We start from the raw sequence: 12,458 nt of genomic DNA, 5'->3' as shown, positions 1-12,458 counted from the left end.
ACCATTACTTGGGAGGAGCTTGTGCCCATGGTCTTGGACCAGGAGGAACGATTCACGGACCCTCCTCACAGCGGAGGTTCGGAGGCCTTAACTGGCCAACGGCCGAAAGGTCGGAATAACAACAAGGGCAAAGGGAAGGCTTGACCGGAGAAGTCTTCTGAGAAGAAGCCTGACACAGAACGAGAGAAACCGAAGGCCGAGAGGGCATGCAATGATTGTGGCGAGAAAGGCCACTATTGGAGGAAGTGTCCTAAGCGGACTGGGAAGAGTGCTGATTCTTCAGCCTCAGCTGCAAAGACGCTTTCATTTGTGCACTTAGAGATGATGGACTCCGATGCTTCATCGTCTTCAAGCGAGGAGGCAGTTGGCTTCACCGCAAAGGATACCTGGGAATGGATTCTTGACAGTGGTGCTTCCAGGCACATGACTCCGTCCCGTGACTTCTTTTTGGATCTGAAACGGCAGTCAGGTCGCATTTTCATTGGCGACAGCTCCACCATTCCAATACACAGTGAGGGCCGGATGGAGATTATTCCTGACGGCAAGGGGGGCAAGCATGCCTCCCGTGTTCTTTACGTCCCTGCTCTTGGTTTTCATCTTCTGTCAGTGCATGAAGTATGCAAGACTGGATTTCGGGTGGAATTTGAGGAGCATTCAGTTGCTCTACGGGACCGTGAGACTGGCCAGGTTGTTTGGGAAGGCGGTGTGGAGAATGGTATCTACAAGCTCTCTGCACTCCCCTCATTGACAGGTTCTCAGGTCGGAGATCTGTGGCACTTTCGTTTTGGCCACTTAAGTGTGGATGCACTGCGGCGAGCTTTCTGGGACCAGATGGTGGTTGGCTTGCCAGATGTTGGCAGCAGGCAAGGACGTTGCAGTTCTTGCATACGTGGTAAGCAGCATAGGGAATCCTTTCCGAAGCAGGCTTCCAGGCGGGCTTCAAAACCAGTGAAGTTGATTCACATTGACTTGTGTGGACCTCAGCAGACACCATCATTGGGAGGATCTCTCTATTTCATGCTGCTTGTTGATGACTGTACCAGATTTACGTGGGTCTACTTTCTTTCACAGAAGGACCAAGCTTCTGCACGGTTCAAGGATTGGCACATGATGGTGGAAAAAGAGTCTGGATTGCAGGTAAAGACTCTCAGGGCTGACAAAGGGGGTGAATTCTCCTCGAATGTATTTCTCAGATTTTGTGTAGATCATGGCATCAAGAGGGAACTGGCCAATACAGGATCGCCTTCAGAGAATGGAGTTGTAGAACGCAAAAACAGGACTGTGGTGGAGATGGCGAGGACCATGCTGGAGCATCGTGATCTTCCTCGTCCACTTTGGGGAGAGGCTGTGACAACGGCTGTCCATACTCTCAACCGGTCTCCAACGACGACTTCAGTACCTAATATGACTCCGTTTGAGGCATACTTTGGCAGGAAACTTGATGTCTCCCACTTCCGTGTTTTTGGGAGTTATGCGTATGTACATATTCCGAAGAAGCAGAGGGGGAAGCTTGACTCCAAATCCCGCAAGCTTATATTTGTGGGGTATAATTCTCTTTCCAAGGGATACAGCTTGTATGATCCAGAGAGGAATGAGATTGTGTAACGCGCGGAAGCTCTGGGTAGTCTTCTTTCAGCCCTAAACACTCTTGAAGACCTTCTGATGCAAAAACGCACCATGATGCAAAAACGCAGGTAGAGAGAGAGTAGAGAGAGAGAGTGAGAAGTGCTGGAATTTCAGTATATACTATGTACAAAAAAGGTACAGATCTTTGCAGCCATGGGCTGCCTTCATAAAAAGGTTCCTAACCCTAAATTCTGTCCCCTATGGGACCTCCTATTGACTCACACCCCTAGTGGGTGGAATGACCAAAACAAGGAGCACTTGGTGGCTTTTATAGGGTCTTGGACAAGTTGGGAGCTGGCCGACTGCTGGTCGGCCAGTATTAATTCATTAAATGCTCTATTAATTCAGCCGACTGAGGGTTCCTCTTGGATCTTGATGCGCATGCTGCCTACACCTTGCTGACGTCAGCCGACAGCTCTCTTCTGGCAGCCAGCACCCTCTGTCCTGCAGCCGACAGCCCCTCTGACCCATGCTTTGCTCCAAGTCCTGCTCCATGTCCATCTTCTACTGGTTCATAGTCTTTATCTGCTTGCCTCTTCTGGATCTAGCCCTAGAAATGTCCATGGCATCTGTGATGCACATGACATCCCCCTCTGCTAAACTTGATGACGGGAATCCAACCTGCTCTTGGATGACTGTCATCATCCCAATCCTGTTCCGAAGTCCCTCTGTCATCATCCATCCCTGGCAAACCTTTTTCTCTGAAAATCCGATCTGTTCTCCAAACCACTCTGTCTCTGATGAAGATCTATGCATCTGGTCTTCCTCTAGTCCACAATCCATTCCAGCCCTGACTCTGAACACCGTCTTGGTCTTCGTTCCTGGAACTGAGTCTGGCACTCTCACATCACCCTTGGAGGATCAACCTCCCTTGGGACCGTTCCCTTAGAACCCATCTGGCTCACGGAACTGCCATCCCCATCTGGCACTGTGGAACACCACCAACAAACCTCCTGGGAGTTCTTAACGAACTGTGTTTCCCGCCTTGGGCTTCGAATCCGTGTACTTTCCTGTACCTTGGACCTGTACACCATCATCTGGGACTGAATCAGTGTTTAGCTTGGCTGAGCCTGATGCTCTGATACCAATGTAACGCGCGGAAGCTCTGGGTAGTCTTCTTTCAGCCCTAAACACTCTTGAAGACCTTCTGATGCAAAAACGCACCATGATGCAAAAACGCAGGTAGAGAGAGAGTAGAGAGAGAGAGTGAGAAGTGCTGGAATTTCAGTATATACTATGTACAAAAAAGGTACAGATCTTTGCAGCCATGGGCTGCCTTCATAAAAAGGTTCCTAACCCTAAATTCTGTCCCCTATGGGACCTCCTATTGACTCACACCCCTAGTGGGTGGAATGACCAAAACAAGGAGCACTTGGTGGCTTTTATAGGGTCTTGGACAAGTTGGGAGCTGGCCGACTGCTGGTCGGCCAGTATTAATTCATTAAATGCTCTATTAATTCAGCCGACTGAGGGTTCCTCTTGGATCTTGATGCGCATGCTGCCTACACCTTGCTGACGTCAGCCGACAGCTCTCTTCTGGCAGCCAGCACCCTCTGTCCTGCAGCCGACAGCCCCTCTGACCCATGCTTTGCTCCAAGTCCTGCTCCATGTCCATCTTCTACTGGTTCATAGTCTTTATCTGCTTGCCTCTTCTGGATCTAGCCCTAGAAATGTCCATGGCATCTGTGATGCACATGACAGATTGTTGTCAGGCGGGATGTGGTCTTTGATGAGCATGTTCCAATATCCACTGTCGCGAGGAGCCGCCACTTCTTGGAGATCCAGAAGAGTCTGATGATGATTCCCAGACTATTGTTCTAGTTGATCAACCTCAGTCATTACAGGAGGTTGAGCCCGCAGCTGGAGTAGAGCCCCCGCAACGGCAGGAGGCTCCACGATCTGTTCGAGTACCCAGGTGGTTGATGGACACCCTTCGGGAGTCAGGTGTTACGGAGTTAGCCTCCGAGTGGACCACAGAGGACGGCCCTCGAAGATCGCACAAAGTCCGCGACAAAAGCAATACAACGGAGCCTCTTCAGGTAAACTATCTTTGATGTCTCGTATTATGTGGGACAAGGAGCCCACTTCCGTTAAGGAAGCCCTTTCATAGGATACTTGGAGGAAAGCCATGCAGGTGGAACTTGATGCCATCGAGAAGAACAACACATGGGAGTTGGTACCGAGGCCGTCGAAACGGTCAGTCATTGGTGTCAAATGGGTCTTGAAGACCAAATATGCGTTAGATGGGTCGGTGGACAAACACAAAGCCAGACTTGTGGCTAAAGGTTATGCTCAGCGGCCAGGCATCGGCTACGAGGATACCTTTGCACCGACAGCACGGATGACCACGATTCAGACCGTTCTTGCCCTTGCTTCTTGTCAGAGGTGGCCAGTGTATCAAATGGATGTAAAATCTGCGTTCCTTAATGGTGACTTGCAGGAGGAGGTGTATGTTTAGCAGCCTCCAAGCTTTGTTGTTCCAGGATGAGAAGGGATGGTTTACAGGTTACGTAAGGCCTTGTATGGTCTTAAGCAGGCTCCCAGGGCTTGGAATCAGAAGATTGGTTCCTTCTTTGTTCGGACTGGTTTTCAGAGATCGGTTGCAGATCCCAACCTGTATCTCTTTCGGGAACGCGGCATGGTTACGATTATCATCCTTTATGTGGATGATCTCATTCTCACCGGCGGTCATGTGGAGCACATTGGCACGATGAAGGCTGCCTTGTCAAAGGAGTTTGAGATGACCGACCTAGGCTTACTCCACTTCTTTTTGGGATTGGAGATCTGGCAGACCTAGAGGGGTTTTTTTGTCTCTTAGCAGCGATATGTTCATGAGTTGCTTGAGGCCTTTGGGATGGAGAACTGCAAGCCTATTACTTCGCCGATGACCCAAATACAAAGTTAACTCTTAATGATCCTTGTGAGCCAGTTGATGCCTCGCAGTATCGGAAGTTGGTTGGTTCATTGATCTGGTTGCTGAACACCAGATTGGACTTGAGCTTCTCAGTGGGGCTGTTAAGCTCTTTTTTGCAGACGCCATTGAAGTCTCATTGGGACGCAGGATTGCGGATCTTGCGGTATCTGCAGAGTACGAAGGATCTAGGACTCTTTTACACAGGAGGGGATGGAGTTAGACTCCAAGGTTGGAGTGACTCAGATTGGGGAGGAGATCCAGACACGAGGGGATCTACTTCAGGTTATAGTTTTACCCTCGGCTAAGGAGCAGTAAGAGGCAGCCAACTATTGCCCTATCTTCGACAGAGGCAGAGTACCGGGCTGCTTGTGGTGCTACTTGCGAGGTTGTGTGGTTGCGGAGGCTACTAGGCAAGATTGGGTTTCCAAAGAAGGAGCCCGCAGTCATCCAGTGTGATAACCAGAGTTGTATAGCTATTGCTCGGAACCCGGTCTTCCATGCGGAGAAGATCTTGGCTGGTGACATCTTGCTACTTTATTGTGCGACGGAGGACAATGCGGCGGACCTCTTCACAAAGTCTCTACCTCAAGCTACGCTAGGCGGCACTCCAGCTCCCTAGGGTTGATTTCACAGCCAGAAGCTGAGAGGGGTGTTAGAAGTCATCTCCTGTCTTTATCAGACACCAGAACCTCTGTTGTGCCCTTTGTAGGTGTTTTCTCATTTTTCCTCACTCCCCGTATTTTATCTCCATTTTTCCCTATTTTTTCCATGGTGTGGGTGGCTGCCCTATGCTGGCAGGATGACCCAGAAGCTGGCCGACTGCACTCGTGTGCATATGGAGCTGGCCGACTATTCTGTTGAGGTCGTGGAGTTTTTTTTTGGCTGGCCGACTGGAGGAGACCCAGTCGTGAGGCTGGCGGCCTGTTTTTCCACTGGTCGACTGGATATATGAGCCCATATAAAATGGCCCTATTGCCCCCACATCATTGTATCTTGTTTTCGTATTCGGGATCTTGTGTATAGAGAAGAGTTACACACCTCTCTCTCTCCTTCTCTTGTGCTGTCTATTTTCTGCACTCTACTTGCTCTTGTGGTCTCAGATTTGGTTATCATCTCCGCTGCGTATTTTGACATTTGACCATTCTATAGGCTCATGACATGCCGCTTTACGTATCCGATTGCTGTTGGCTAGCAAAGGACAAGCCAAATCTTCATTTAATAAGCTGCCGACATCCACTGTATGGTATCATATGACCTGCCTGGCTGGTCCTTTGATCATGTGGGCTTCTTCTTTGCTTGCCAAAGTTTGTTAGTTACCCTAAACTTGCTCCCAATTCAGGGATTAGCCATGTCCACGTGTGCACGTGACACTTCATGTCTCATGGCTCACGGTTCACGAATGGCTAGACTCATGGGTTTTTTATAAAATAGGTCCACATAAAAAAAATTATTTTATGAAATAGGAACACTTTGGTACGGATTCCAAGTGGTGTGTGGAGCCCCGTGCCGAAGTCAGGATATATGAGTAATCATTGGGCTTCAATGCTCATTATTGAGAAAGACCAGGATATTTCTTGGAATTTGATGCTCGTACAGATTGAATGACACAGAAACCTTAATAGGAGATAGATAGGTGTGTCCGCCGCTAGCACCGTCGTACAAGGAATGGGATTCCATTACATGTGGGTAAAATGGCGAAGCCCCTTACAGGGACAAGCGGGCGAAACCATGTTAACTGGTGAAGTACCCATGTTGCCGCCAGCAATTGGTACATTGCAAGATTCAGAACATGCCAAGAATGGGTATCCCATTGGCAGTTGGTAAGTGCCTCGGATTTGTACACCGCTGGGTATTAGTGTGCCCTAGATCAATATACCCCTAGCTCTCAGTACATGCCCATTATGACTCACTCAACCGTATCTTTTAAAAACTTAAAACTCATACTAACTTTTTAGCTTTCTCACACACTATTATTTATAAGTTTGAGGCACCCAAGATGGTTAATCTCTTCATTCTGGAATTCTAAATAATTCACAGGCAGTAAAGCCATGCAATGTTCATGCATAGAAATCAGTTCATGTGGTCACACATGACCCATGCATGACTTGGTCGATCACCAGATTAGTCATCCATTACTGTATTGGTAAAATCATATGAGAGGCAATGTTAGACAGTGTTGGTGACACTTCCCATCTTCTTCCTTATGACTAGCCATTTTCTATTTCCTCCTTCCATTCCAATCAGGTTTTGGTGCTTGAGAGCAGCCTAGGCTAGGTCCTAGACACAGCATACAGTGAACCTTGGCATAGACTGGAGCGTTTAGGAGCAGGAACAAATTCCCAATGTAGAGGCCTTGGGCGGTCAGCATCTTGTGTAAGGATGAAAAAGATTGCAAGTCTGCTGTAGGTGTAGGCTTTCAGGGGAATATAACAATTAAAAAGGTCATGTGCCATGACAATAGCTCAAGGAAAACAAGGGATGGACATCCAGGAAGGAAAATCTTGTAATGCCTCAGATGAATGTTTGGCTGGTTATCTCCACTTTGTGTCACCTGTATTTCACCAGTTTATCCCACTTATATGTTACATAAAGTTTAGGGTGCACCATTGGCATGATTACCACACGTGCAAGCTGGAAAACTTGTCATAAAATGGTTCACATATTTTGTATTGCAAGTGCAGGGTATGATTCTAGTGAAAAAAGGAGGGTTCCAGCTTGGTGCGATCGTGTATTGTATCGTGACAGCTTTGATAGAAGTGAACTAGAGCGGAAACTAGGTCTATCACGGCCCGTGGCCGCTTCAGTTGCTTGGTATGTGTGTACTTACCTCTCTTCTTTAGCATGAAATCAATCTTGCATCACAAACGCACACCGATCTTAAGTAACTTCTTTGCAGTATCAGATCTCAAAACTCTTCATTATATTTTGCTTCATAGAAAGCCAAGGTTAAAATCTGTTGTCATAGCTCAAAAATTGGCACCTAGCTTGAGACTGATGAAGGTAGGGATGCAGCCCCTTTGATTCAGCTCCAAGAAAAGCTTTTGTGACACATTTTGTCCTGCTGGAAACCCTTGAAGGTGTATGCTCCCCCAAAACTAATTTACAATTTTTAATTCTGCATGCTGCCGTTAGCTTGAGTGAGATACTGAAGTTACAGTTGCTTCTTGTCATGTGCATATCTAACCCAACGTCGATATGTAATGATGGGGTTTGGGAAACCTTAGGCCCTAGGGTTCATGCAGTGTTAGTTTGGTGGCTCGTTTTTTGGATTAAATAACCAGGTCTTCACATGAGCACTCAGACATATCATGTACACACTCTTCTCTCCATCTGGTCTGATACTGCCCACACCTCCTCTTCTATTTGGAATGGGGATCCAAGGTAGGTCGAGGCTAGCAGAGATCAGGTGAGACACTTTCATGAACATCAGGTATAGACACTGAGAGCATGGGCTGTGCTGCTGCTACAAGAACAAAATTTCATTTTCTCTGCCTTTTGTGCTCAGTAATACAAATACAGTTTTCTAACATTGTTTGGGTTTCTCTCTAATTTTGCGCCTGCAGGTATGGAGCTTCCATGGATGCAGTTGAAAGCGACCACAAACCTGTTTCCTGCCTATTTGATGTCGAGGTGGCTGTGATTAATGAGGCTGCGCGCAGGTGGGAATATGGAAGGTTTCTGCGCACTGATCCAGAGGCTTTGACACTGCAGAAGCAGATTGATGTTCTCCCAGAAACTCTTGTGAACACAAACAATCTGAAATTGGTAGACAGAACCGCGTCGATTTTGAAACTATCCAACGAGTGTGCTGAAAAGTGGGCAATTTATAGGTTCCTCTGTGAAGGAGAGCCTATTGATACCTTCTCACAAAGCCACCAGGTTGAGGGGAAACAGAGACCATGCAGAGGGTGCAATGGATTGCCATTTTGGCTACAGGTATGTGTTTATGCAGCATTAAAGAACATGCAAACTTGAGGGATGCATGTGCTATTTCTTATTTCTAGGTGTTGATGCAGGTCCTTCCTGCTTCAGGAGTGCTTCAGCCGGGGCAAACTCTAGATGTAACAGTTCAGTATGCAGGCAGGGAGATGGCAATGGAAGATGATTCAAGCTCCAATAAAGAATCTGCTGATTTAAAGCATGGAAAAAGGGCTATTCTAGTTGTAGAAGTGAGAGGAGTCCTATCATCTTGTAGCACACAACATCGAGTGACGGTCTCACACTTCTCTTCGATAGCTTTTGGGGACCATCACAATTATGGTCAGTGAGAAATCACCTGCAGTCTTCAGATGTTCTTTCATCAGATTTTCATGCCGGTTATGCTGTGATTTCTTGGAACTTCCTTGACGACCCAAAGCTCTTGGGCGCCTCAGTGGACCTCTGCATGCCCAGCTCCATCACAGTAGTGCTCTACAATGTCCTGAATTGCAGCCTGCTCAAACCAAACTCAAACTGTGTTTCGGTAGAATTTTCATCATGCAAAAAGTCGCCTGGCAATCTCTTGCATGGGCATGCAACTGGATATGGAGCTCCGTTCACACCCATGACTTGAAGTCCACTCTGCACTGCGAGTCTGTCGAAGACACTGTTGTATGATTTCTGATACGAAGATTTACCTTGCACTAGCAAGACATTGAAAAGGTAGGACCCCCCTTTTGGTACTTGTGGGTCTGTAGCATTTCTTCAATCGAAAAGAGTATACCTGCTGTTATTGGTTTTAGTCGGTTGATGATATTGATTGTGTGACGGAGCGCACAGCCAAATTTTCTTTATTTCAGTATTTATACTCTTTCAATCTTGTGAAGCAAGAGGCATAAATAAGACAACTCCAATTTTTTAAGAAAATCCAGTCGATTTGGGAAGACATGAGAACCATGAGAAAAAACCATTAAAGTAACCTCTAAGCTGCGTGAAAACCTAAACCCTGGCTTTCTCTCTTTTTACGCTGCCCTGCTCTCTTCAAAACCTAAAATTTCTGTTTTTCTCTGAAATGCTCTCTCGCTGCCTGCGCAAAGAAAAAGATGGTGAAACTTTGTGTTGGCAAATGGGCAATATCGGAACCCTTTCATACATACTTGGGGTCCCGCTTGGCCTTCTTAGCGAGAAGTGCAACAGTGATATGATCTTACCCCATTGTAAGTAGAGTCTCCCAAGTTATCGCGGCAAACAAATAGGTAGTATTACTGAGATAACAACAAATAACAATGCAGGATCTATGAGAATATAAATGCTCTGCACATGGCCTCATGGAACTGCAATGAGACCTTTTGGTTTGACCTCGTCTTCCACATGGGGATACGCGAGAGCTCTGAGAGGGTTACTTGAGGTGTCTGGATGCGAGGAGGCCCGTTTCAAGTGGATGCATTTAGCGTGGCGAGGCTCCTAGATATTAACTAGAATGCTTGGTTTGCCTTACCCGCATGTACAAGTGCATCGCGCAATTGTATCGAAGTGAACTCGTGTTTGTCGGATGTACGGAACGCTCTTTGTTTTGAGCTAAATTTTGCAGCAGTGATAGTTCATTATATGACTCTGCTTCTGTCATTAAGCTGAAATGGGTCATTTTGTACGATGATGTTGGTTACAGCGTCTAGCGAAAGTACACACAAGCCTAGCCTTGTGTAAGAACATTCTGCGAGTGTCTTGTAATTCTTTATAATTGGATTAACACTCACACACCATACAATATTACATGTGGCATTCTTATCTTGCCACAATATCTTGCACCTCTAGGGTGCTTTTTCACATACACACAACACCACGATTACATCTCTCAACACCCCCTCTTAATCGAGGTGTTTCACAACTCACCCATCATCCATATCAATGTAACATTGCACAACCGCAATCGCTACCTCTCAACACTCTCCCTCAATGATACATTGGAGTGTCCATCAACCAAACATGCGTGTCTACCATCCTAGTCCATTTTGAGCCGACTCGCTCACAGCGAAACCACTGAGTCCGATTTGAACATGGAAGTTCGGGTGTGGGAACCAACCCATGCGCATGCACCTCACACGTGCATCGCTCATGCACACATCACGACAACCATTTTGAGCTTTTCGGTGAGCTCGGGCAGGGCGACCCTCATACCAATGGGTGATTACAAAATTTTTGTTTTGAGCACGCAGGCTCGGGGGCGATTTGTCCATCTCAATTAGGGGTGAAAATAAAAATTACAAAGCCTTTTGGCCAAAGCCGGGCAGCGAACCCTCGTGTGTGTGAACATCTTCTTAAAAAATTTAAAAATTTTTGGTTGTATGTGAATGAACCCTTGACAACACTAAGGGTAAAAAAAAAACAATTACGTCCATTAATATGCACCGAATATTTTGCTACGTGCCAAATCTTGTAGCAATTGCTTATGAGCTGGATTGCTAGGAGTCTTTATGCATGGGTCGTTGAAGAGCATCTCTGTCAGAGCCCGCTGTGGCTCGCTCCTAACCTCGTGTGGATGCAGTGGAGGGTTTTTTCTACGAATGTCTTTCTCATATGTAGAGCTCCTGCATATCGATTTTTACAGCAACAACAGGCTGTTGCGTCATCAGCTATAACATCATCTCTTTCTGCGTCGACTGCATCTTTCCTGCAATCTCATGAGTAGTGCCATAGTAAAAGCTTGCACTTTGATGAAACAGCTGCGATTCTCTCTCATACTCTGAGAGATTCCATGCAGCACCTTCTTATGGCAAATGCATCCATATAAGCAATCTCTTGCCTTCTTATCCTTGCTCTACTGGCTCTTTCTCTGTGTGTGCTATGATGTGTCTCTCCTCCATGCGACTGGATCCAACGTCTTCTCCATCCATCTGCACAGTTGCTCACTACCGTTGCAACATTTTCTCTTTTGTGGCGTGGGCAGTTTAGTCCACCACCACGGCAACCCTTGCTGCTTTCTTCCCATAACTAGCTTTGTTTTGCTGCCATCTCTTTGAATCTTTCATGTCGAGCTCCCTCGGTCAAGGCTCAACATTTGCTTGCTACTCTCATCACGCTGAAGCTTACCCTCTCTTGCTTCACCATGGTGGCTACTATAAACAATCTCTCCTGGCTACTTTGATGATGATGTCTTGCCATCTTGTTGCTTCTCTCTGAAGTGAGATGACTTTCTCGCTGCTTCTCTCTGAAGCTCTTTGTGTGCTGCCTCCATCTTAATCACTGCAACAGCTCTCAATTCTACGCTATGCTTTGATTTGACAAGTTTCCCTATCGATTGTCAACATAGCCGCTGCTCCCCTCTCACCTTGCTGACTCTATGAGAATTCTCTAACATAAACTTGGTTGCGTTAGCAGTTGCCAGCTTGATGTCCAACCTCTCTATTTATGTAACTTCTTTTAGTTAAAACTCTTTGCCTCCTTCATGAGGTTATCTTAGCTATTGTATAGCCACCACCATTAGAATGTCTACAATGAGATCGACACGCATGCTACCATCTTGCAAGGGTGCTTTCTTGTAGCTTCTCCATAGAAGTCATAGGTGCGAACATTGTGAAAGTTACTGAGGATTCCTCACAAGTTCACTTATCTTTCATGAGTAGAGTACCAAGCTCAATCCCTTTCGTGAGCTCAAGATGAGTTGCAATCTCAGCCCATAAGCTCTTGCCTCTTCCTTGGACAAGTTTTCATCTCTTACACTCTTTGCCCAAATGCAAAGAACCATGGGATCCAAATATCCCATCAAATAGCAACCCTTTTCATGATCAAACCAAAAATTGATGAGGCAAATAATCACAAAATACCTTCACAAATCTCCTTGGTAGCTTCCTTGTTGACAACGAAGACTCCATCTCTTCATTTTCAGCTTCTTTGATGATGAGTAGGCTTTCCATGTTGCAAAACTCTCATTTGCAACTCTCTTGGGCAGCTTCTATGCAACCTCCTTGTTGCAAATCTTCTCTCAAACTTGAGAATGGCA

The 12,458-nt window shown here is 46.4% G+C and overlaps 1 protein-coding gene across 4 annotated transcripts in view; it reads left to right on the top strand.

Annotated features, from left to right (window-relative positions):
* The window catches only part of LOC147641341 (type II inositol polyphosphate 5-phosphatase 15-like), a 65,203-nt gene extending 55,943 nt beyond the window's left edge, over positions 1-9,260 (top strand). For all 4 annotated transcript variants that reach the window (XM_086820646.1, XM_086820629.1, XM_086820637.1 and 1 more), the window contains 3 exons: positions 7,222-7,351; positions 8,104-8,476; positions 8,557-9,260. In XM_086820646.1, coding sequence (XP_086676772.1) covers positions 7,222-7,351; positions 8,104-8,476; positions 8,557-8,808 — 755 coding nt within the window. In that variant the 3' untranslated portion in view covers positions 8,809-9,260. The remainder of the gene's footprint in view (positions 1-7,221; positions 7,352-8,103; positions 8,477-8,556) is intronic.
* The last annotated feature ends 3,198 nt before the right edge of the window (positions 9,261-12,458 follow it).

The sequence above is a fragment of the Cibotium barometz genome, chromosome 2 (genome assembly GCF_041138505.1).
Source record: "Cibotium barometz isolate CiBa-2024 chromosome 2, ASM4113850v1, whole genome shotgun sequence".
NCBI lineage: Eukaryota > Viridiplantae > Streptophyta > Polypodiopsida > Cyatheales > Cibotiaceae > Cibotium > Cibotium barometz.
This window is presented reverse-complemented; position numbering and strand designations above follow the sequence as displayed.